The sequence below is a fragment of the Stegostoma tigrinum genome, chromosome 1 (genome assembly GCF_030684315.1).
Source record: "Stegostoma tigrinum isolate sSteTig4 chromosome 1, sSteTig4.hap1, whole genome shotgun sequence".
Classification (NCBI taxonomy): domain Eukaryota; kingdom Metazoa; phylum Chordata; class Chondrichthyes; order Orectolobiformes; family Stegostomatidae; genus Stegostoma; species Stegostoma tigrinum.
Window position 1 is genome coordinate 88,715,968 of NC_081354.1, and position 26,306 is coordinate 88,742,273.

General features: G+C 39.6%; 2 protein-coding genes across 2 annotated transcripts in view; one reads left to right on the forward strand and one right to left on the reverse strand.

The window, feature by feature from the left end:
• pi4k2b (phosphatidylinositol 4-kinase type 2 beta) overlaps window positions 1-1,884 on the forward strand; it is a 30,439-nt gene extending 28,555 nt beyond the window's left edge. Inside the window, exon 9 of the mRNA XM_048544337.2 lies at window positions 1,232-1,884. Within this exon, the coding sequence (XP_048400294.1) occupies window positions 1,232-1,405 (174 nt within the window). The 3' untranslated portion in view covers window positions 1,406-1,884. The remainder of the gene's footprint in view (window positions 1-1,231) is intronic.
• Window positions 1,885-10,730: 8,846 nt separating this feature from the next.
• Window positions 10,731-20,251, reverse strand: LOC125455488 (serine protease 27-like). Its single transcript, XM_059651353.1, has 7 exons — window positions 20,155-20,251; window positions 19,709-20,045; window positions 18,068-18,133; window positions 17,442-17,610; window positions 14,291-14,562; window positions 12,908-13,044; window positions 10,731-11,433 (listed from the first exon to the last, which is right to left on the reverse strand). The coding sequence occupies exons 2-7, from the start codon at window positions 19,848-19,850 to the stop codon at window positions 11,269-11,271; spliced, it is 951 nt and encodes a 316-aa protein (XP_059507336.1). The 5' UTR covers window positions 19,851-20,045; window positions 20,155-20,251; the 3' UTR covers window positions 10,731-11,268.
• Window positions 20,252-26,306: the final 6,055 nt, after the last annotated feature.

The window sequence follows — 26,306 nt, forward strand, 5'->3', positions numbered from 1 at the left end:
CCAGTGTGAAGAACAACTCTTCACCACTACAGTCTTATGTCAACTGCCAATATTATATCCATGCTATGTTTGCCTTTAATTGCTTGAGCTTAAACTTTGCTAATGAGCATGTCATTTGGCACTTTAATGTATGTATCTTGAAAGACAATGTAGATGACACCAGCTGCATTATTCTAAACAATCCCAACTATTACCTCATCAACTAATTCAGCCAAAGTAGTTCAACACCATTCACCCGTAACAGGTCCATGGTGACTTTCTTAATTTTCCACACTTGTACAAGTGTTAATTAATTTTTTTTCAAATTATTGTTTCTAAAACCTTACCCAGTGCACAGGTTCCATTGACTGGCCTATATTGCTACACTCATCTTTACACTCTTGTTCAAAAAAGGTTTTAACTTTTGTAAATCTCCAGTCCTCCGACATTACTACTGGACCTAAGGATGATTGGAAGCTTATGGCTAGAGCCTAATTAATTTCTATCCTTCTCTCCTTTTTAGCAATAAGTTTGGATCTCATTTGATCCTGATGACTTCTTATTTCTATGACAAATCTATATCAACTTTTGCACATTGTCTCAGCTTCATTCATTAACTTTGACACTGTATCTTCTTGTTAAAGATGAATACAAAGATCTCATTTTTAGAGCTCTCCTGTTTTGTGCATAAGTGCCTTTTTGATCCCTAGTTAACTTGCTCCTAATCATTTTTACCAACCGTTTTATTGTTTATTGGCATAGACTTTGAGTTCTTATGTTAGTCGCCAGTCTGTCACCTGTTTTTCAATTTTATTGTCCACCTGATATTTGCTATATGCTACCCCTACCTCAATGCTTTATCTTATTGTCTATTATTTTCATCTAAGAAGCTCTGTACAAACAAATGCAATCTTTTCCCCCTTGTGGCAAATGATCGTCCCTTTTGAAAGAAATCCATTGTTCTTAGTTTTGCGTTCTCACCTTGTTGAGATTTGTCTTTTTTCACTTAACTGTTTTTGGAAGATCACTTTATATCATTTATTTACATGCTTCCCAGAAGTTAGAATGTGCAGTTCATATTTTTATGCAGAACTCTGAGATAAAATGTCACTGTTCAAAAAAATCTTTGAGCAATAACTAATGACTGAAAAACCAATTTGTTACAGCAATTAATGGAATAGATCATATTTCATGAAATGAAAGGAACTGACTTTAAAGGTTATACTCTGCCTTTCCTTGTTGTTGTACCCAGATTTTGAACCTTACTCAGGCACTTAAAGATGGGAAGAGTCCCATTCAACTCGTCCAGATGCCTCGTGTGGTTGTGGAAAGAAGTAGTTCTGGAAGTCAAGGCAGGATAGTCCACCTGAGCAATGCCTTCACCCAGACATTTCATTGCAGAAAGCCCTTCTTTTCATCTTGGTAATGAATGTATAAAGAAACTAATCTGCCATTTGAATGATTTCTAACTACCTGTCTGAAACCACTGTAAATATGCAATAAAGTGAAAATTAAAGGGGACAGCTGAATTGAACTGGATGTCTCCTTTTATGGAAGTATAAATGACTTGGAAATTATCTATATCTTATCTGCCAAAAATATTTGCTTTGGTGTAATTCATCAAATGTTAGATGCTGAAAGTAATGTTTACATTTTTTTGCTATGTGAAAATTTTGAACAAATCTGTCAGGGAACATGTAAACTACTGTCTTAATGTATTTTTATACAAGATATATGCATTCAAAAGTTTCCAACAGTAATGTATTAAATATCTGGGCAATACTGCCCTAAAGGGAATTTCTTAAGATTTTTGTTTGTATGTTCAAACCGAAAGCTTTTACTTTCATACAGAGAATGAGAATTTTTTTTTGTAAACAGCACTGATGATCACTGTATTTCTTTCATTGAAAGGCATTAAAACAATGTTGAAACTCATTTTAAAATCTCAGTTAATTCATTGCGGTGCACTGTACACCCAAATGGCAAATGTTTTCTTTTCTATTTCAAATGTTGTGGGTGTCATTGCCAAGACCTGTGTTTATTCCCCATGAGAACATCACAGTGACTTTTTGCCTTGAACTACTAGTACAGTTAGTGCAAGTGCAGCTTGGAAGAGAGCTTCAGAATTTTGACTCAGCAATAATGAGAGTTCCAAGTCAGGACACTGTATGGTATGGAGGGGAATTTGGTGCTCTCATGTGTCCGCTGACCACCACCTTCTAGAGGTTGCAGGTTAGGAAGCTGCTGTCGAAAAAGGCTTGACGAGTTAATGTGGTACATCTTATTGATAGACACAGTACTGCCATTGTCTTTCAGTGGTGAAGATTTTAGATTTTATTGTCATGTGTACTCGAGTACAGAATCATTATACACTTCTCACCACACACAACATCATCTTGGGTACAAAGGTACCAAGGTATAAAAAAACTTAGTAGTAAAATAACATAATTTTAAAAGTTAAGCATTACCTTCATAGAATAAGTCAAAAAATAAGGTAATCTTAACACTAAAGTACTTATTAATTTAAACTAGAAAAATAAAGGAATTAAAAGTCCAGCAGTCTTTGAGTCCTCTACTTAGCTTACTCTTCTGGGAAGCCTCAGCTGCCTATTCTCAATGCCGCCACCACCACAGATACTGGGAGACCTCCCTTACTGCTTGCTTTTCAACGCCGAGCTCAAGAAACAATGTCTCATCTTTTAACTTGGCACTTTACAGCTGTGTAGACTCAACATACCATTCAGCAATTTCAGATCATAACTTTCCATTTTGTCCTGTGTTTATACATTCATTTTGCATTTGAATGGCCGTTATCCAGCCAATTCCTCATCTGGCCATGTTCTTCTGTTTTCTTTGCAGTGTCCTTTCCCGTTCCATTTGGCTCCTGTACTCCAGAAACTTCTGTCACTTAATTTCTCTTGCTGTCCATTTTATCACAAGTGCCTTTTTCGTTCCACTACTACCTCCCCTCTTGTTCAAAATTTACTACACTTGGTATATTTCCTCAATTCGGACAATTATCTGATTGTCTCACCTGATCAATTCGAGTTTCCTATTTTTTACTGTACTAGTAATGACTAACACACCACTGGGCAAAGAAACCTGTCTAATGTGTGATTAAGTACATTTGCTAATGTATTTTGCAAGTGAACACTTTCTCAAAGGACAGGCAATGTAGGTAGAAAGTATGTAAATTGGAGCCACAATTTCAAAGTCCTTTGTTTTCCTTTTCAGGAAAGTCAACAGTTTAGCTTCCTTTAATTCCCGCAACCAACCAAATCAAGCACCAGTTCAAACATCTGTGTGTATCATTTGCTTCAGGTGACCATAAGTTGATGTTGGCCTGGTTAGATCCTGTTGAGTAATAAGTATGCTAAATAGCATGTTCCTCATTTAAAAATAGACAGGGTTTATCTGAGCTGGATGAAATAAGTACTATTGAGGTATGCCACAAATATTTGAAGTTTTAGGTCATTCAACATCGATCCACAAGTGAAAATCGTACTTAGTGTGTTTTAATGCTGTGAGTCAGTTAGTGATGTAAATTTGAAAACACATTGCAATAAAACAGATATTCAGATACAATGACTTACCAGAACATTTATAGTTGTGTAAGTGCTGAAACTAATTGAGCTGAAGTCTTGTGTTAAATGTTCGTGACTGATTTGACATTAAGTGTAGTTCAGACTGAAATGTTTTGAAATGACAGACCTCTTTTTCATAACAGTTCATTGTTTTGATCTATGCAGGTATTTAAAAGGACGAGCCAGCCATGTGTTCCATAAAATTTAAATAGAAAAGTCTATTAGAACATTGGATTTATCTGGTGATAGAATTCGGAACTATCAAAATTATATGGATTAATTTATGTAGAACCATTGTGAGAGTGAATTAGTCTTACTAAATTTAAAGTAACCTTGAAAGTTTCCCTGTCGCCCTGAACATTGGAAATTTCTAACATGCTTATTGTTTTGAAACTATTTAGTAGCCGCCACTCCCCAGCAGTAGTACTAAGCAATGTCAAAATGTCACAATCTTATCTGTGTTCTCTGCTGGGTTGATCTTATTTAAAGTGGCAATGTCACATTAAGGCTTAGGCAGGCTATGAGAATGATGGGGGTTCCTGCTGTCAGCTGACCTGTGCTAGAGAAAGATATGCAAAAGATTTTGGCGGTGCCCAGTGTCGGGCTTTGACAGTCATCATTATATGAAGCCTTCGATAACTATAGTCAGAAACTTTAGAATGCTAAACATACTGAAGTGCCATATCAACACTGCAGAGAATTAAAGCAAATTTGGACGATCAGTTTGTTGAGCACCTCAGTTCAAGCACTCAGTAATATTTTCCACTGTATTTCAGTGCAAGTGACAACAAATATATCAATTTGCTGCTGAGACTCTGAACTTCCATTTAATTTATACTTTACTTCTTTGTTTTGCCCCTATCTGACACTTGGTCTCCACTTTGTTCTTTTAAGGTCAGTGGAACCTTGGAAAAACAGCATGTCTTTTTGTTACGGACTTTTCAACCTGCCTTATCTAGAATAGAATCTAGAATTGAATAGCCTTTATTGTCACATGCACTCAATGAGTGCAGTGAAAAGTTTGTAATGTTGCTTCTCAGCGCCATCTTAGTTACACGGTACATAGGTACGGATACTTTTGAGTATTGTTACTGAATTGAAATAGTATTTTAAGAAGATTTGTAGCTCGGGTTGAGTTTCTGGATGTGAGTTTGCTCACTGAGCTGGAAGGTTAGTTTTCAGACGTTTTGTCACCATTCTAGGTAACATCATCAGTGAGCCTCTGATGAAGCGCTGGTGTTATGTCCTGCTTTCAATTTATCTGTAGGTTTCCTTGGGTTGGTGATGTCATTTCCTGAGTTGATGTCATTTCCTGTTCTTTTTCTCAGAGGGTGGTCGACGGGCTCCAAATCAATGTATTTATTGATGGAGTTCTGGTTGGAATGCCATGCCTCTAGGAATTCTCGTGCGTGTCTCTATTTGGCTTGTCCTAGGATGGATGTGTTGTTCCAATCAAAGTGGTGTCCTTCCTCATCTGTATGTAAGGATACTAGTGATAGTGGGTCATGTCATTTTGTGGCTAGTTGATGTTCATGAAATTAGCCACAAAACGACATGACCCACTATCACTAGTATCCTTACATGCAGATGAGGGAGGACACCACTTTGATTGGAACAACACATCCATCCTCGGACAAGCCAAACAGAGACACGCCTGAGAATTCCTAGAGGCATGGCATTCCAACCGGAACTCCATCAACAAACACATTGATTTGGAGCCCATCTACCACCCTCTGAGAAAAAGAACAGGAAACGACATCACCAACCCAAGGAAACCTAAACAGATAAATAGGAAGCGGGACATAGCAGCACTTCATCGGAGGCTCACTGATGTTACCTAGAATGGTGATGAAACATCTGAAAACTAACCTTCTAGCGCAGTGAGCAAACTCACATCCAGTATTTTTAAAAGACTAGCATAGCAATTCAGGGCTTTAAACTCAAAAATGAGAATAAAAAGTGTCTTCAAAGTACTCAAGTTATAGTCGCTTTCCATCAAGTCCGCTTTCCACCCCCCGCCCCAACCAGGTTTCAGAAACACAAGGCCTTCCTGTCCCCATGCACTGGCTTCCATCCAGGACTTGTTCCAGCCTGGCTGGCCTAGGCTTGCTCTGCTTCCCCCTTCAGGTTCCTGCTTTGACTCGACTCCCACCTCAACCCACACTCTCTCTGCTCTGCTCTGGCCATGGCTTGCTTCCAAGACTTGGCCTATGCTCACTCTGCTCCTGATCTGGCTGTGACTTGTCCCCTCCAGCCATGACTCATGTCTCACACTGGCCAGTCTCAAACTCTGTTCTCCATTCCCTCCATGTAGGGTGCTTTAAGAACTTGAAAGTTGGTAGGGAGGAGAGAAGAAAAACTGCAGCAAGAGGAAATGAAGGAATAGGAGCTGGTGAGCAGTGGAGTGTCTTACTATGCTGCCATCTTAACCAGAATATCTTGCAGATTCAATGTTGACTTCAGCATCAGTTCTTAAACACTATTCTTGGACAGCAATTGCTATACTATATACAGATTGAAAAGTGTGCTAGTAAATTGCATCGCCTGGACAATAATCAAGTGGGAGGTAAAAGGGCAAGTGTTGCATTTCCTACAATTGCATAGGATGATGTCATGCACAGGATGAGGATTTGGTGCATTGGAGGAGTGGACCTCAGTGTGCTGGAAGCAACAGTTCCTTTAACGTGCCAATAGGCAATGGGCAGGGAAGACATTTAGTGGCAACTTCATTCTGGAGGCAATAGAAATGTGGGAGCATGATCCTTTTTAATAAGGAAGCTGGTGAGGTGTAGAATGAGGTCAAAGCATCATATTGTGGTTTTGGTGTATGAGTGGAAAGAATAAGGACAGAAGTGTGAGATGGGAGTTAGACACAGTTGTGACCTTGTCTTGCATTGAGGAAAAAGGAAGATTTGTTGTAAACACCATTTGGAAGGTAGGATCATTGATATAGACACAACAGACTGAGGAAATGTAGTCATGGGAGGTGGTGGGTTTGTAATGAATTTTAGTAGGCAGTCTATTCTCCAAAATGGAGAAACAAAGTTTTAGAAGGAGGAAGGAGTCAAATGGACAAGTTGAAGGTGAAAGATAAATGGAACTTGGAAGCAAAATTGTGTTTTTGTTTCTTAAGAGCAGAAAGTGGCATTGATGCAGTCATCCATTTACAGGAAATACAAATTGTGGAAGGGGGTCCAAGTGGGACTTGAACAAGAGTTGTTCCACAAACTCTGGGAAAAATAAGACAGGCATAATGCTGCTGCCTGTGGCAACAACTTTTATTTGGAGGAAGGGAGGCAAATTAAAAGAGAAGTTGTTCAATGAGATCAAGCTCAGCCAGACGGAGGAGGTTGGTGATGGAAAGACGCTGAAGTTGGCCATTCAACACTTGAGCCTGCTCTACCATTGAAGGTCATTGCTGATAGTTTACCTCAGCATATTCCTGTGATGTCCCCATTGACCTTGATGTCATTAGAAATGAGAAATCTATCAATGTCTTGAACTTATTGAATGATTGAGCTTCCATGGCTGTCTGGGATTGAGAATTCCAAAGGTTCACCACTGACTGAAGAAATTCTTCTCATCTCCTTTCTAAGTGGCTTATCTTTAAATCTGAGACTGTGTCCTCTAATTCTGGACCTAATAGCCAAGAGAAGCAACCTTTCTGTCTATCCCTTTTAATAACTTTGTAAGTTTGCATCTGTTACAAAGCACAGGCCAACACCTCTCTGATAACTAAAACAGAAACACCCAGAGAAGCTTGCTTCACCTTATAATTTGTTAAAGGAAGTATGAAAAGTCGTATAACCTGCTTCTCACTGCCCCTCCCCCAATCTGTTATAAAGAAGTGGTTAAATGAAATAAATCCCTGATACTGACTTTGTAATCAACAAGTTTCCTTTTATCCCTAGTTAACCTAATTCTAGCCTGTTTGCTAAGTCTAAAGGTATATCCTTCCTCTATCTTTCTAAACTTTCCTGGCAAATATAGGAAGCATCCTCAAACCCCAGAACATCTTCAGCAATGTAAGAGCCATTTCCCCTACTTTGGATTTAACCAACCACAAGTAACCAAAATTAAACAGGTTTTTCCCTTCTCACTAAGCTTTACTTAAAGATCCAGGACACTAATCCCCAAGTCTGTTTAAATCAGTCGAAATCCATTCAGATCTGTTTAGATCCCATACACAAACCAGCCAGATCCCGGACTTGAAACCCCCAATCTGTTATGAAGCAGTGATAACTAAAACTGAAGCACCCAGAGAAGCTCGCCTCGCCTCATACTCTGTTAAAGGAAGTGAGAGATGTGGCATAACCTGTCTCTCACAGACCCCTCAATTCTCCTCAATCCCCCATCATTGGATATCCAAGCATCCCAGGAGTCAGTGTGGTGACCCTCTGCTACAGTCCATGTATGGCAGGTATATCATTCCTTAAGCAAGCGACCAGAGCTGCACACACCATTCCAAATGTGTCTCACCTGTGTTCTGCACACATTTATTTGCTTCTGTACTCATATTTTTTCGTGATAAATGTTGCATTTGCTTTCCAAACTGTTCCTGCACCGACAGTGATTTATGAACATGGATGTCCAGGATCTTTTGTCCATTAACAATTTCCAATGCCTCATTATTTAATGAATACTTTGCACTTTTGTTCCTCCTACTAAGGTGAATAACCTCATGCTTCATATTCCATCTATCATTCACCTACCCACTCTCAGTCAAAATCCCTTTTGCATCTTTCTCGGGAGACTTATTCCCACAAAATTTTGTATCATCTGCAAACTTGGAAATATTACAATCAGCTCCTGATTCCAGATATTTTCAAATTAACTTGTATCAGTGATGTTATTACACACATCTAGAACAGCTGGGACTTGAACTGAGGCCTCTGGGCTGAGAAATAGGGATGCTAGCATTGTACCACAAGAGCCCTCAGTCCCTAGCTCTAAACTTTTGATTTGGATCATGAATAGCTGGAGCCAAAGAATTAATCCTGGTGGTACCCCATTGCTCGCAGCCAGCCAACCTGAGAATGACCTATTTATTCCTAGTCCATTTTCTGCCTGTAAACCATTCTTGAATCCATGCTAGCATATGATTTCTGAAATCCAAATACACCACAAACACTAGCCACCCCTTACTGACTCTGTTAGAAACAGATCTAAGCCTATCAGGTCCATTAAACATGATTTTCCCTTCATAAATCCAAATTGACTCTGTTCTATCAGCCAATTATTTCAAAATATCCAGTAAACACACCTTGTTATGCCCAAGCCACAATGACAGAAATGGAACTCCATCACTGGAAGAGTTCAAAATTAATAAGTCTTGGAGAGATTGTTGGTATTTAAAAATACAGCACTTGTACCAGATGAGATATGTCCAAGGATTTTAAGCAAGGGTAGCATTTGTAGGGTCACTAGGCAACAATTTTGTCTTCCTTGGGCTCACAGAAGGAACCAGAAGACTGTAGAATTGTAAACATTATAGCCTTGATCAAAAAAAAATTGTAAGGGTAATCCCAGCAATTACAGGCCAGTTGATTTAACTTCAGTGGTGGGGAAAACTTCTAGAAGAAATTAGTTAGTAATCACTTGGAAAATGGTGGTTTGATTATGAAGATTCAGTATGGATTTCCAAAGAAGGAAATTTAACAAACTTGGACTTTTTTTTAAATTTAGAAAGGAGGTAACAGACATGGTCAATGAGCATATTGGTGTTGACGTGGTACGTGTGGACTTCCAGAAGGCCATAAAACAGAGAAATGTTGTGTCATGGTACAAAAAGGGGTAATACACTTTTTTCCAGGCTGGAGGGGGTTTGGCATTAGGCTCACTTTTTCCTGAGATATACATTGGTTATCTGGATCTGTGTGCAGGAAACAAATTTCAAAGTTTATTGATGGTACTAAACGTGAAAGAATTTTAAATTGTGAGGATGATAATGTGGAATTCCTAGAGGTCATCAGATTTTGGTGCACAATAGGTTCAATGCAGAGAAGTGTCAGAAGAACAAAGATAATACAAAATAGGGAGTACAGGAAGAGAGGGATCTGGTGTACTTGTGCACAGCTCAGGGAAGGTGGTAGCACACATGAAGTGTGTAGTAAATAAAGCATGATGTATTTAGTTTTCATGTGGGTTGAGAGTACAAGAGGAAGGAAGTGATGTTGAAATCGTGCAACTCACTTGTTAGACCTCATTTGGAGTATTGTGTAGAGCTGCAGGTGTCACAATATAAGATAGATGTGAATGCAGTGGGGGGGTGCACAAGTGGTATATAAAAATAGTTCCAGAACTGAGTTGAGTGACCAAGTTGGGATTGTTCTTGGAGCCAAAACGACAGGAGATTTGAAAGGGGTTTTAGGAAATCAAGAGAAGGTTGAATACAGCATACAGGGAGAAAACTGCTCCCCTTGTGTAAAAAAGAGAAACAAGTCAGGGATTTAAAAGTGATGTGCAAATGATGCAGGAGATGCATTACAAAACTTTCATGACAAGCAGTTTAGGTATGGAATGTCTTGCCTAGAAATGGGATGGCAGCAAGTTTAACTAAGTTATTCAAGGTGGCATCAGAGGATTATTTGGATGAAAGTGGACATGGGGATAGGGTAAAATACAACCATAAAAAGGTGCTAGAACTAGTACAGGCACAATGGGCCACAGCCTTTTTTGGCTAGAAAACAAAAGAAAGCAATTCTGTCACAAGGTAATAGCTATTCATCTCCAATAACCAGAAACCTTTTTGTTCAGCATTTTAAAAAAATGGAGACAGGCCAGGTAATACACCACTACAGAGAAGCAATGCTCTAATTCTTAATTCTGTTCAAGAAGTGGGGCAACCAGGGACAGCACTTGTCAGTCTGAATGCAATCGAAGATTTTGGCATACAATATAGGCTGGCATGGAGTGCTGCACCATGCACATTTTTCGGATGATTGAAGATCAAATTTTCAGGCTTTGTCTTATGAATTGAGCTTTCTCTATTCAAACTTAAAGGTTTGTGTTTTACTAGCTTCATCTCCATGCAATTAACTATAACCATGTACATGTAAAAGTGTCTTTTGTAATTGGGAAACAACCTTACATTAATAACTCAACTTTAACAGCAATTTTAGAAAACATTTTATTGCAAAGTAATATTTCCATTACAATAAGTACAGTATGTATCTTTTGTCTTTCTACTGAAATATTCAGTAACAAAATATAAAACTCCACCATTCTTGATGGACATTTCATCTGGCACCACAGAGCCAATTAGTACAAACTATTCAGGCTCAGTTTGCCCATTGCTTTTCAAAAAATCCCAAAACTTCAGGAGTTCCCGTAGAGGTATATTTAACAGAAACTAAACACTTGTCGAAAGAATACATTGCAAATGCAAGAACAAAGTAAAGCACACCAACTTTGCTACAGGTGCACATTGGCAGAATAGAGTTGTGTTGTAGTTACTGGTGCTGGGATGTAAGAAAGTAGACAAAAGTAGTCTCAAATAAGAAATTGTAATCTAGTGTCAGGAAGTATAAAAACAAAGTATTTAATGTCTAGTCACACTTCAATAAAATTCATGGTAGAATTATTAAAACATTTTGTTAGTACACCATTTACTGCTATTATCAATTGAAAGAACCTGTGCACATCATTAGCAGGAGTAATAAGTGAAATCTCTATCATCACCATAACTCAAACTGGTTGCATCACTTCATCCATGTATTATTTCTCTAATCCATTTTTGAAAGGCTGTTGTTCTTGCATAGACCCCAGGCTGATTAGGTCTTCCACAACCTACTCCAAAGGAAACAATTCCTACTACCAACCATGCCTGAGAATCTTCATCTTGACACAATAATGGTCCTCCAGAATCTCCCTAGAATCAAGCCAGTAAACAAGGTTCATGAGATTTGAGATACTGAATGACTTGTCAGTCTCATTCTAAAGCTAAGATTAGGCAGTTAAAACCACACAACATTGAGTTGTGTCCATGTAATTTTCAGGCCAGAAGAAAGAGATATGAGAAGTGCTGTTATGAAAAATGTAACTGGTTTACTAAAATAGAAATTAAAAAATCCTGTCTAGCCTACATATGTCCAAATCCACACTGATCCAATGCTACATCAAAGCAACAGATACTGCTTCATCAACACTAACCCTTGGGAATGGGTAACCAAAGCAGCATTTGTCTGTTATAATCACATTGTTTTGCCAGTTTGTGCGCAACATGAGCACCAATCTGACAATGCAGTTTAATCTTGGAGAACTCCTTCTGACCCACGCTACTGCCACCCATTAGTTGATTGACCCATAAGAAACAATTTTGCTGCAATCTCAGGAAATCCTTAAGATGTATCTTGCAACACCACATTTTTCTCTTGGGAAGAAAAAGTACTGTAAATTAGCAGCACTGCTTTGGGAAAAATGTTGCAGTTAAAACATGAATTTATTTCATTGCTTGCACACATCCCTGAATAAAGCATTTCAATCTACCCAGGGTCAGTTTCCCTTCATAGCAAAGGCAATGTTGGAGAACTGAGACAATGGGAACTTTCAACACCAGAGCAGGGGAGGGGATGAAGGAATTTAAATTAGCTCATTCTTATCAGTGCTTAAGTTAATTTGCTCAAAAGAAACTTTGCCAAAGATTTTCAAATTGAAAAATGCAGATGTACTATATTTCACACGAGCACAACAATTTATACAGGATGGGAAAGGGGTGCTGTTTGGTTAGTAAGTTGATAGATTGCCTGATAAAGTGACTTTTTCCATGCTAATATTTTGGAAAAATCAACAGGTGTGTGTGTGCGCACACGCACACACTTGTCTGTGGGATGGGGGGGGGGGGGGGGGGGGGGGAGGAGGAACATTGGTATCAGTGGGATTACGATGGTTTGACCTGTTGTCAAAAGTCTTTAGCAGCAGGAGTCTTCAGCAGATTGGTAGGACAAAAGTATAATGTGTCAACTGTAGAGGAAATTGGCTGTTTGCCCCATATTCTTTAATTGGCCATCAGCATCTGAAAATTTCACCAAGGCCTGCACAAGAGTGAACAGTCCAGTAGGGTGTGATCTTTTGGAGTTGCAATTAAAAGGATCAAGTTCAGGCACTCCCCTAATCTTCCATCCATCAAATTCTTTAGCAGTAAATGTCATCACCGAGGATCCTTATTTTGATTTTGATATTCTTTAAAGTAGAAATGAGTGTCCTTTTGATTCAGCCTCTAGTGCATTTCTATAGCTCCTTCAAGTTTTTTGTATGCAGTGTGGCAGTTTTAATACTAGGGTGCTTGATGCAAAATGCTATGTTTAATATTAGTTCACAGATAAGAAAGAAATACAATTCAGTACCTGGCATGCATCGCCACCACCTTCTAGATACCCTGCACAAATCATCTGTGGAGTTATTTGTGGTATGAGTGTTTGGCACTGGCTGTTGTTGAAAACCATCACTTCAGTCTGCAAAAGTTCATTACTAGATGATATCCCTGGCACAGAAAAGAAAAAGTTTAAGACAAAGTAGTTACTAACATTTAAAATTGAACAACAGATCTGACTAGTAAATCCATTGATTATCCCAATTACAAATTAGCAGGATTAAATATTTAGTAATTTCCTTCCTGGAATCTAAATCTAAAACATCAAAGCACTGAGGCACTAGGGAAGTCATCCAGTGGCCCAAGTTAATGTTCTTGTGATATGCAAGTTCAAATCCCACTAAAGCAAATGGTGACACTTTTTCACCAAAAGATTGCCACTTTTGGTGACTACATTGTTATACCATGCATTCATATCACAATACTCAAGGTTAGTCACTGAGTATACACATTGTGATTCTTTGGAAAACTTGTGACATGTGACCATCATTGGCAAACCTGATTGGTTGCCCATCCCCAATTTGTCTTGAATCAAGTGGGTTGCTAGGGTTCTTTCAGAGCAGTTAAGAATCAACTGCATTGGAATGTGGAAATGTTTATGAGAAGATTTGTAGCTCAGGTTGAGGTTCTGGATGTGAGATTGCTCGCTGAGCTGGAAGGTTAGTTTTCAGATGTTTGTCACCATTCTAGGTAACATCAGTGAGCCTCCAACGAAAGGGTGGCATTATGTCCCGCTTTCTATTTATCTGGTTAGGTTTCCTTGGGTTGGTGATGTCATCACCAACCCAAGGAAACCTAACCAGATAAATAGAAAGCGGGACATACCGCTGCTTTGTTGGAGGCTCACTGATGATGTTACCTAGAATGGTGACAAACATCTGAAAACTAACCTTCCAGCTCAGCGAGCAATCTCACATCCAAGTGTTTATTAAAAAAGAAAACTAGGTTCATAAATTTATAGAGATAGTAGGAACTGCCAATGCTGGAGAATCTGAGATAACACGGTGTGAAGCTGGATGAACACAGCAGGCCAAGCAGCAGAGGAGCAGGAAAATTTGACGTTCTGGGTCAGGACCCTTCAGAAAATTTATAAATTTAAATAAATTTCATAATTTTATAAATTTATTTTCATAGATTTTATGTTCGCTTTGTGTTAACATCTTTACCTAGATTCTAAAAACCCTTAATAATCATATTTCTATATTACTTTGCTGCCTTATTAAATCCATAGCAGTGTCTATGCTGTTTGGCAACACAAATCAGACATTTTATGTTGACAACCTTCAAGAGAAGCAGGTATGAAAATATTTGGAACTGCAATTCAAACTTGAAGTCAATGAAGATTTTAAATACGTACCATTTTCCTCTGTTGTCCCCCATCCAATAATTATACATCTTTGGCCAGAATTGAATGATGTTGTAGCTGTGGGTAGACAAACTGGCTGAACAAAATCTGTATATTCAACTGATCGTTCCAACTCCAACAAAGCAATATCATAATTAAAGGAAGACAATGTTTTCTGAGGATGAATAATTATTTTCTTAATTGCTCGATGCTGGACTTCATGTTTGTTTAACTGATTTAGGAAACGCAGGCCAAAAACAGCATTCCATATTTCTGGGTTATTCCTACAAATTCAAGAATATGGGAGAAATGTCACATTCAAAATTGAACAGGTCAATGTCAGACTGGGACTGATCAATTAGATATTTGGGAGTCTTTTAAAAAATAATATGGCATGAGTACTTGACATTTAAGGTTTTTCCTCATTTATGTACTAGATGCTTTTTCCCCCACTCCAGTCAGTCAATAAAAATAAATTTTTAACCAAGAGAAGTAATTATGTACCTATTGTAGCAGTCAACAAATCCATTCAGGTTCTTATTCCAATGCAAACAATATGCATAAACACTCCTGCATTTCCATCAAAACAATTTTATTCCATTTCCTATCTAGATGAAGTAGTAAACAATTTAAAAGCCATTTTCTTGGTCAATTATCCATGGATATTATTTGATGGTCATTTGAAATATACTGGGGAAAGTGGAGACTTAAAGCATTTGAGGAGTACCTGGATCATACAGCATGAGGCCTAGAACATTTCTGGCCAAATAATAAAGAACCAAACAGCCAAACCAACCAAACAAGTCAGAGAATCTTAACCTGTCTCTCATGGGTAAGCAAATGTCTTAAAATAATTGGTCTGAGAAATGAAAAATTGAAAGTCCAATAATTTCAGTAGTTAAATTCTTGATGCATAATCTTTGTAAAGAGCATTTTTGAAACTGGTGATTCACAATTCAGCAAAAATGCAGATGCTACTTGTCAGAAAGTAGTGATAAATATCTTAAACAAAAGGACGACATTTAATGCTACATTTCTCAAAGTACTCATGCACAATTTAAAAATATTGTGATTTAAAAATTCCATTGTCGCAGGGCTTTAAAAATATAGCAGAAGTCATCACGTCCAGTGTCCCTAAGGCAGGGAGCAAAAGGCTTGTGCAGCACTTTGAAAGAATCATCTTAATTGGTTTCACTATGAAAATTGAATCCATTTCCACAATTCTTTAAAAGATAGTGCCTTCCAAACTAAAATGCATCATAAAAGCATTGATTCCTCTGACCGCAAGCAGTTTAATGACATTTAAAAAAGCATATTGTTTTAAAGTAGCAAGGCAAAACAATGCCATAAGGTGGTTGGAATACAGGGTTCTATGATAAATTGCTCAAAGGGTGAGGGAGGGGGAAATAAGTTCTACAATTACAAATTAAAGTACAATCCAAGCTATTCTGCTTAACTTATTGTAAACCAAAGCAGTTACCAATTTTAAAAAGTCTAATTTCACAAGGCCTTTTCGTATTCTTTCAAGAAAGGCATCCATGTAAACCATGAATCCAAACTGGGATATGCTACTGTCAGGATTTATATACTTCTGGTCTGGTAATGTTTTGTAAATGCATTTAAAAAGGCTAATATGACTAACTGGGAACAGAGTTTAAAAATGACAAAATTCCTTGACTTCTGACTAAAAGAATGTAAATTGGACAATCACCACAAAAACTAGCAAGGGAGCAAAGGAAAAACAGATATCTTGAAACAGTTAGTAGGCTGGTGTAAAGTAACTGGGAACTGTATAATTAGGAACCAGGAATCTGCCATTTCCCTAAATCTGCTGTCCTGGGGGTCCTCCTGTACTAGAAAACATTGTTATCCAACCTCAGCCCACCAGAGCTGCTGGATCTAATGTTAAGTGTTAACCTTTCATTTGGTTATAAAACAGAGGTGGACTCCAACCCCCACCAATAATGAGAACAGAAACACTTAGAGAGCCTCACCTCTCCCTATAATCTGTTAAAAGTTGTGAAAAGTGGTATAAACCTGTCTCAGCCCCGATCTGTTGTAAAGGAGTGTTAAACAAAACAAACTCCTGAAACTCATTCTTTAATCAAAAAGTAACAACTGATTTATCTAACTCTAACAGTGAGCTAATTAACTGAACTATTAATAAACTGAACAATTCTCCTCTAACTACTGACTATTTCCAAGTAAAACTAAATTCTATTTGCTATGTTGTTCCAATAAATACAAGTCCTGCTTATACAAGCCGAAAACAAAATCAGAACATGGTCTCAAAACTAGAGAGTCAGGTTACATCTTTGGAATGTTGTCTTCTGTCAGGAATATTAACTAAGAGTGCTGTGGTACCTTTAGCTAGAAGATTCTCAGAGCTGCTCTCAACAGATGGCAGTTTGCTCTGCTGATTTTGCAACTGTCCCTATCCTTTATACCCTTGATGACATATCAATTTCTTACAAGAGGATTGGTCCTACATTGTCAAAAACTATCAGATTCAGATTTAATTGTTTTTTAGCATTTCAGTGCTTGGGTTAAATTAAGTGGCTAAGTTTGGAAAACCTGCTGTCTTGGTAGAAATGCTGCTTCTCCTGCTAACAGTACAACCGTTTGATACAAATGTTTCAATTCAGGTGCTGTGCACCTGCAAACCCACAAATCTTTTTTGGAATCCAAGCATAGGAAAAACACATCTTTTAAAGGGACCATGTATGGCTCTCCCCATAGCACTTCATAGATGCCAAATTCTAATATCCTGCCTTCCAATCCACAGGTAGAAGCTTTGCAATAATTTAACAAAGGAACTCAGTAATGGAGTCCATCGATGTAGCACAGTCACGGAGGCTCTCAAAAATTCTTTATTTTATCAGTATTCGATTTAATTTGAAAGATAATTTTAACAAAAGTTAGATAAAGAAATCAGGAACTTGCAAAACATTTCTTGCTTATGTAAGCCAAGAGAGCTGCAAATCTGCTTTATCTTACATTTGTAATTATTTAAAAATGCAACTACTTGGCTAACATTGAAAAGGAACTCTTGATGGTTAGAATACTATTCTTAATACCTTTAACCACACGTGAATGAAAAGCTACAATCTAAAATTATATCTACAGCAGACCCAAATTTCTAAACAGTGGATCAATCATTTACCTGCTCTCAACGCAATGTGCAGCAGTCAGAATCCATCTACAGGCCACAAGGGTTGCACCACAGGCATGATTTCCACCTAGCTGCAAACTCACTTGAAATGGCCACTCACCATCCACTGTACCTTTTCCATTTATAATTCGGGTCTTTACTGTTTTTTGAAGTCCACAACCTTCCACAAAAAATAATGAGTTTTTAAATCAATAGATATAAATGTGCTACACAGTGGATATGGTTCTATTCATGTCCTACCAACATACTAACTGGTAGAAATGTAGATTATTGCTCTGCATTCAGAACCACCTTGGAGGTACACCAACTCTCTTGCATAAATTCTAACTGAAACCACCTTATTGTAATTTTTCAGGTGTGACTTAATCCCAATAGTAAAGTACAAGCCATCGCAAAAAATTCCAATTGCCCTTTCATTACTTGAGAATCTTGAGCTGTTTTCCTCATTACCAATTAAAGTAGGCAACTCATCACTTCCTAAAAGTGCTTTAATTTAATCCCACAAGTGGACTTTAACCTAACGTATAACCTCCCATTTCATGTTTAAATGTCTAATGTATCATTCCAAGACTGTGTTCCTTTTGACATATTTTAACAGAAATACAGTTGCCACTTACCACAGGCTGCATAATCTTGCTTGCAAAACATCAGATTATCAACACACTTGACTTGGAAGTAAAAGACTGCAAGCAAAATAAGATATTTTGTTTTAGAAGTTGAGCAATTGGTTTTAAACAATCCTTTATGCCAACCCTCTAGTGAGTTGCATTAATTTATTCAGGGAATCCATTTTTTTGGAGGTCAAACTGGACAACTGCTACAGTGTTGTGAAGAACCGCAGTTGCTGGAGCCTGAGATAATGCAGTGTGGAGCTGGAGGAACACAGCAGGCCAGTCAGCAGATGGGCAGGAAAGTTGACCCCGAGCAGAGGAGATTACCAGAGAGTTGCAGTGGGAGAGATCCACAGATCTTTCTGGAGGGAAGAGGACAACTTCAAGGTGGGCATCCTTTGAAGAGGCTTCACAGTGGGGTTATAAGTCACTCAGTTGGCCCCTTTCCTGCCCTTCTGATGCAGTGTTCCTCCAGCTCCATACTGCATTGTCAACTTCCATAATGTATTGGGTTTCAGGGCAAAGAACACAAAATTAGACATTCATAATTGCTTTGTTCTAATCTAACCAGTAACGTGAAATTAGTTTTGTTTTTTCATGCCTTTGCAAAGTATTACTGCAGCCAGAATATTACATTGATTCATTTATAAAATCTTCTCAGGGCACAGGTTAGAAGATTGAGATTAGAAGATGACATTCTGCAAGAGTTACAAAGTTAAGTCCTTTCTAAACTAGAACAGGAATGGTAGTCAGAAGCTTTGACAGATGTACACAATACACTCAAACAAATTGCTGGGGAAACAACAGGTCTGGCAGCATCTGTGTAAAGAAAACACAGCCAACAGAGTTCACTGACCCTTCAGAACGTTCTTCAGCTTCCTCTGTTCAGACCGGTCACTGGACTCAAAAGGTTGGTTCTGTTTTTATTGATTTCACATTACTGGCATCACACTTCCTGTAGCCATGACAGACCACAGCTGCATCCATTGGTTCCCTACTGGGGACAGCGAAGTCGCTACAGCCTCTTTCTTACCTTAAGGTTTTAAGGGGATCTTCAGCAGTAGCCTTCTCCAATTAACTTTACCTCCTCCCACCCCGCGAGACTTCCCGTCATCTTTGATGAATGCACTAACCACTAATTTGAAAGTGCAGCTGAAGCAAAATAAAAACCCCAAAAACTCTACTTTCCACCGTAACGAAATACTCGATGGAAGTAGGCAGTTTATAAACGCAAGTGCACCTCAGGAAATTTTAGAATTACAGAAGTCATGATGTTTAGGACAGACAGCGAAATCAAGCTTCATGTTTATAATCTTCCTCAAGTGTACTGATGAAGGCTACAGTTCCAAAACACTTGCAGAAATCTCCCCTTTTTACGATGTAGGGTGAACTCTATAGACCAACATTTTGTAGCTGCTACACTAATAAACCGACTTTCAAGCAAAAACTGGAGTCTGATTATGTCGCTGTTATCGCACAGGGGAATTCTACACATTCGCAATTTACTCTTCCAGACTGGATCAGATGCACGGTTATGAAAGTTGCAATATTTATCTTTATGTTTAAGTTTTGAAAACGCTTCAAATTTTAATTTAATACAAGATTAAACATAATCCCACACCCAGACAGAATAAAAACCATACTCACTCAATACAACGGCAATCAGCGCCGTGACCACAACAATGAACGTTGAGACTAAAATCGCTGCAAGTATTTTTAAAGTTCTAGTAGTCGGTATCAATGTCTTGACTTTCTCAGGTCGCGGAGCTTCTATATTCGTAATAATCATCTTCGCTGTGGGGAACAAATTCTGAGCGAAGACCCAAATATACTTTTAGGCGTTTTCAATGTAACTGCTCCTCTCAATGGAGAACGATCCCTACAGATGCTGCATAGGTCTTATTTATAAAGCCTGGAATTGCCTCTAGCTGTAGGTCACGTTGTGAAACTTCATGTTGAACGTAGTTTCCGGTTCGGACTTTGCCTGTTAAGTTTCAAAGCATCAACAGGTTTGTTATCACGAAAGAAATAAAAGCTGGTAGAACAAGTTAGGCTTTTTAAAAAATGAAGTATAATAATGCACCAGAACTCACATTGCCAGTACTTTAAGGGGAAGTATTGTCTGAAAATGACACGAAACTGCGTGTTACCAATTAAAACCGAGAATGTGGTTCGATACTCGATATAATGAGGGGCATAAAACAAATCCCATTTTTATTTCAAGTTATAACAACTTGAACATCATTAGAGATAGGATATTTTTAAAGCGTGTAATGAATTTGATTCAGAGATGGTAGGAACTGCAGATGCTGGAGAATCTGAGATAACAAGGTGTAGAGCTGGATGAACACAGCAGGCCAGGCAGCATCAGAGGAGCAGGAAAGCTGGCATTTTGGGTCCAGACCCTTCTGCAGAACGTTTCTGATTTTCTGAAGAAGGGTCTAGGCCCGAAATGTCAGCTTTCCTGCTCCTCTGATGCTGCTTGGCCCGTAATGAATTTGAATTAGTTACAGAATTGCGCGTGGAAGTTACACTTAATACGGAAATAGCAAAAACAAAACACGGCTGCTGGGAATCTAAAACAAAAATAGTGTGATTTGCTTCTTTGAATGAATCTACTGAATTTATGGTCTTCAGCGTGGTCTCCTCGATATTGTGGAGAGCGCGTATGGACTGAATCATTGTTTCGTGGAACACATTCAGCAAACAAGAATAACCCTGAGCCTCTGGCTCCTTGCCATCTCCCTATACTCTCTTGGTCTCACGATCGCATTTCTGTCTTATGTCTGTTTTAGTTAAGCCCAACACAACATAGTTTTCCAAATAGAAACTTTCCAGTATTCTGGATTCAGCATTAGGTCAACAATTTCAGACGACGAAATCTGTCCTCTAATTTGATATGTAGCTCCTCAGTGTTTGTATACTGTTTTCATGTTTTGCTTTTAATCAGGGCCGAACTTTATTCTACTAGTAACACCTATGTATGTCTATGAATTTTCTCTTTACTAAAGTCACGATTACCCTCTTTGCCTTTTGCTCTGTGACACCTTCAATCTCTCATTTCTGTCACTCTAACGTTTCCTTGACCATCGATTCTGTTCCACTTACTTTGATCTTATTGGTTAACAGCATAAAACCCAATACATTTCTATCGCTAAATGAAAAAGTTGCATTGAATTTGAAATTCACTCTCCACGGATGCTGCCACACGGGCTGAGCTTTTCCAGTGCTTTCCATTTTTAGTTTTAACACTAAATGAATTTGTGAGGGAGAGTGTGAATGGTTGTTGATTCAAACTCATTTTGAATATCTCAGCAAGGAACTAAATCGAAAACAAGTCATTGAGTTGAGAAATATAACCTTACCTAAAAAAGTCGCAGGTGTCCAGACCTTTTATGAAAGCTCTAGGATGCACATTCAAGCAAATCTGAGTGGACAGTTTACAATTTCTAGTCAATTTGCTATAAGTCTATTTATAGAAGTTAACAACATGTAGACAAGATTGATTCCAGACATCCAGGAGAAAATCATGCCCATAAAGACATATTACTAAGAGAACCCTTATTTGAGACACTTACGTCATGTACAGAAGTCTATCCAAAAATATTTCAAAATGTGAATATCACTGTTCTAGAGTAAAAGCTAGATATATGTAGCTTAACTAAAGAGAGGACAATATATTGACATAATTACTTACAGGTATGGCACAACTATGCCTTGTCCAAAGATAGCACAGGTATCTTCTGCTTCTCCTAATGGTTACACGTGTGTGCAGAATTAAATTCTGAATAGAACTGAAAATAAATTTCATCTTTCTGAGAACTCAGTGTCTACTTTAAAATGACAATCAGCTATAAATCATCCAAGAGATTATTCATGATTTGATCAATCTGATGAATTTATAAAGTACATTAATTCCTCATTCAATCTTGTAGTTGAGCACCTGAAAAGTGCAAAAGTTAAACAATGTTAAAAACTCAGATGTTCCTTTTACGACCAATGTAAAATGTGCATTTAGGCCCTGTGAGACCTTTCTCAGAAAAGTAAAACATTAAAACATTTATACTCTAAGTTGAAATACTGTACACTTATAAATTGCTAGATTAAATAATTTATGAAGTAAATCTGCAAATATAAAAGATTCCAAACTCATTCTACTCACCTCCAACTCACCATCCTTTTCTTCAACCTTCCTGCTCACCATCTCTCCTTCTCTCTCACAACTCCTCCAGCTCTCTTATTCTCCTGCTCACCTCCCATTCCCTTGCAATTCCTCTTGCTTGCTCACCAACTTTTCTGCTGCCTTGAAATCCCCTTCCCTATTCTCTTGGTCACCAGCACTTCTGTTCTCTAACCCCTTAACTCATCAACCCTCCAATTCACCCAAATTCCCTCTGACTCCCTCTTTCACTCCACGATATTCCTGCTCATTGTCCCATCTATGTGCTGTCTCCCACGCTTGTCACTTTCTGTTGCTGCTTCCACTGTCTTGCCACTTCCTTGGGCCTACACGAGGTATGGTGAGAAAGCCGAAGTAGATGATGGAGTGTGAATGGGAGAGTTGGAGAGGGAAGCGGTGGGGAGGAGAGTCAGCGAGTGGGGAAAAATGACAAGTGGGAGGGTTAGAGATCAAGAGGGACAGTGAACAGGAAAATAAGTAAGTGGGAGTAGCGCTGAAAGGGAGGGGCTGCAATTGGAAGTACCAAGTTGAATGGGATTGTGAGAGGGATATAAACAAAGAGAGAGAGCAAGGACTGCAGATGCTGGAGTCAGAGTCAACACAGTGTGGAGCTGGAGGAACAAAGCGGGTCAGGCAGTGGAATAGGAAAGCCGATGTTTTGGGTCAGGATCCTTCTTCAGAACTGGGGGGCGGGGGGGGGGGGGTTAGTCCCTTTTCCATTGTTAAACAGACACTATCCCCAACCTCTTCTCCTGTTCTATTGATGACTGTATTGGCACTGCCACGTGCTCCCATGAGGAGATTGAACAGTTCATCAACTTTACTGACACCTTTCACCCCAACCTCAAATTCACCTGGACTATCTCCGATACCTCCCTCCCCTTCCTGGAGCTCTCTATCTCCATCTCTCATAACCGATGTCAACACTAACATCTATTTCAAACCCACTGGCTCCCATAGCTAGCTTGACGACACCTCTCACCACCTTCCTGCTGGAATGCGATCCCTTACTCCCTATTCTCCCGCCTCCGCCACATCTGCTCCCAAGTTGGAGTGTTGCACTCCTGGACATCCCAGATGTCCACCTATTTCAAGGATTGCAACAACCCAATCCGGTGATCAAAAATGCCCTCATCCGCATCCCTTGCATTTTCCACACTTCTGCCCTCAAACCCTCTCCCACCAACAAAAAAAGACAGAATTCCCCTGGTCCTCGCATAATACCAACCTGCACATCCAGCGTATCATTCTCCACCATTTCCACCACCTACAATCCAGCCCCACAGCCAAAGAGATATTTCCCTCCCCTGCCTATCTGCCTTTCATAAGGACTGCTCACTCCATGACTCCCTTGTCTGCTTCACAGTCCCCATTAACCCCACTACACCTCAGCACCTTTCCCTGCAACCGCAGGAATTGCTACACCTGCCCCTACACCTCTATACAATGCCCAAAAGAAGCTTTTCACACCTGACAGGGGTTTATCTGTACATCCTCCAACCTAGTCTACTGTACCTGTTCCTCTAGATGTGGCCTCCTGTACATTGGTGAGACCAAATGCCGACTTGAAGACTGTTTCGTGGAGCCTCTGTGCTCTGTACATGATAATCAACAATGCCTTCCAGTCATTAACCATTTCAACTCTCCCTCCCACTCCCACATCCTTGATGACCTGTCCATCCTGGGTCTCCTGCAGTGTCACAATGATGCCACATGCAAATTGGAGGAGCAATCCCTCATATTCTGTCTCGGGAGCCTACAGCCCGATGGCCTTAAGATAGAATTCACCAGTTTTAAAATCTCCCCTACCCAGGCCTCATCCCATTTCCAACCGTCCCTCTCACCCCTGCCTCCTTGACCTGACTCAACCTGTCCATCTTCTCTCCCACCTAACCGCTCCTCTCACCTCACTGACTCCACCACTGCCTACCTGCACACACCTATCACTATCCCACCCAACTTTCCCAGCCCCACCCCTCCTCTCACTATTTATTTCTGAGACCCCTTCCCCCTCCCCATTTCTGAAAAACGGTCTCGACCTGAAATATCGACAATTCTGTTCCTCTGACGCTGCCTGGCCTGCTGTGTTCCTCCAGCTCCATACTGCAATGACTATAAACAGAGAGATATCGATAGGTTAAGTAAGTGGGCAAAAACTTGGGAAATGTGCAGTTGTGCAATTTGGAAAGGCCAACAAAAGAGCAGTATCATTTAAATGGAGAAAAACTGCAGAAAGTTATAACACAAAGGAGCCTGCGATGTTCGTTCATGAAGTGCAGGGAGCTAGCATGCAGGGGCAGCAGGTAATCAGGAAGGCTACTGGAATGCTAAAGGATAAAGGAAACCTGCCCTGAAGTCGCCCTGAGGCTGTCAAAGCAAGGATTTCTGGACCGGACCCACTGTGCTGCCACTGCTGAAGCGGACACTGAAGCCACTGCGTCCCGCCATAGTAAGGGCAGACAGACTGGACCGACCGAGTCACCGATGCTAAAACCATTGCCACTTCACTCACCACCCAAAGCTGCCACTTTGCTACTGTAGCCACAAGGAATGAACCGGACCCGCCATGCCACCACCGCTCAATAACTGACCAGATACACCACACTGCTGCCACTGCAGCAATTACCTTCCTCCACCACAGCTGCTGAAAGGGGAACTTCGATACAAAAGAGAAATAGAGTCATAAGGATGGACAGCATGGAAACAGACCCTTTGGTCCAACTTGACCAAGCCAACCAGAGATCCTGAATTGATCCAGTCCAATTTGCCAGCATTTTAGCCCTTATCCCGCTAAACCTTCCCTATTCATACACCCATTCAGATGTCTTTTAGATGTTGTTATTGTACCAGCTCCCACCACTTCCTCTGGCAGTTTGTTCCATATCCATACTACCCTCTGCGTGATAAAGTTGCCCCTTAATTCCCTTTTAAATCTTTCCCCTCTCACCTTAAACCCATGTCCTCTAGTTTGGACTCCCCTACCCTGGGGGAAAAGATGTTGACTATTCACTCTCTCCATGCCCCTCATGATTTTATAAACTTCTTTGAGGTCACCTCTCATCCTCCGATGCTCCAGGGAAAGTAGCCCCAACCTATTGAGCCTTATCCTTTAGTTCAAGCCTCCAAACCTGGCAAAATCCTCATAAATCTTTTCTGAACCTTTTCAAGTTTAACAACATCCTTCTTATAGCAGGGTCACCAGAATTACATGCAATACTGCAAAAGTAGCGGAAGCAATGTCTGCACAGCTGCAACATGCCCTCCCAACTCATATATTGAATGCACTGATCAATAAAGGCAAGCATACCAAACAACAGATGAAGAAACAAAACACAAAAAAGGCTATGTCCATTATTTCAAGAGGGTTGGAGTGTAAGAGTAAGGAAATCTTACTGCAACTGTACAAGGTGCTAGTGAGACCATATCTAGAGTACTGTGAGCAATTTTGGTCCCCTTAGTAAAGGAAAGATGCCCTGTCATTGGAGACAGTTCAGAGAAGATTGGCTTGGATGATCCCCATTGTGGAGAAATTGTCTTATAAGCAAAGTCTAAACAGGTTGTGACTCTACTCAGCGGAATTTAGAAGAATGAGAGGTGATCTCTTTAAGACACAAATGATTTTTGAGGGACTTGACAGTTTAAATGCTAAGAGGATGTTTCTCCTCATGGAAAAGTCTGGTACCAGAGGCTGTACTCTCAGAATAAAAGGGCCCAAATATAAGACTGAGATGAGAAGGAAATTTTTCTCTCGGAGGGTTGTGAGTCCTTGGAACGTCTTGCCACAGAGAGCTGTGGAGACAGAGTCCTTGTATATTTTTAAGGCTAAGATAAGTAGCTTCTTAATCAGGAGGGGAATCAAGGGTTATTGGGAATATGCAGGAAAGTTAAGTTGAGGAATTTCAAATCAGCCATGATCCTATAGAATGATGGAGCAGTCTCAGGGGCTGAATGGCCTATGTCTGTTCCTTTTTCTTGTAGTCATATGGTCTATGGGACAGGGTTGGTGAGTGGGAAATGCTTCTCAAAAATAGCAGAGACCCAGTTCTTTGAAGTTATCTAGACCCC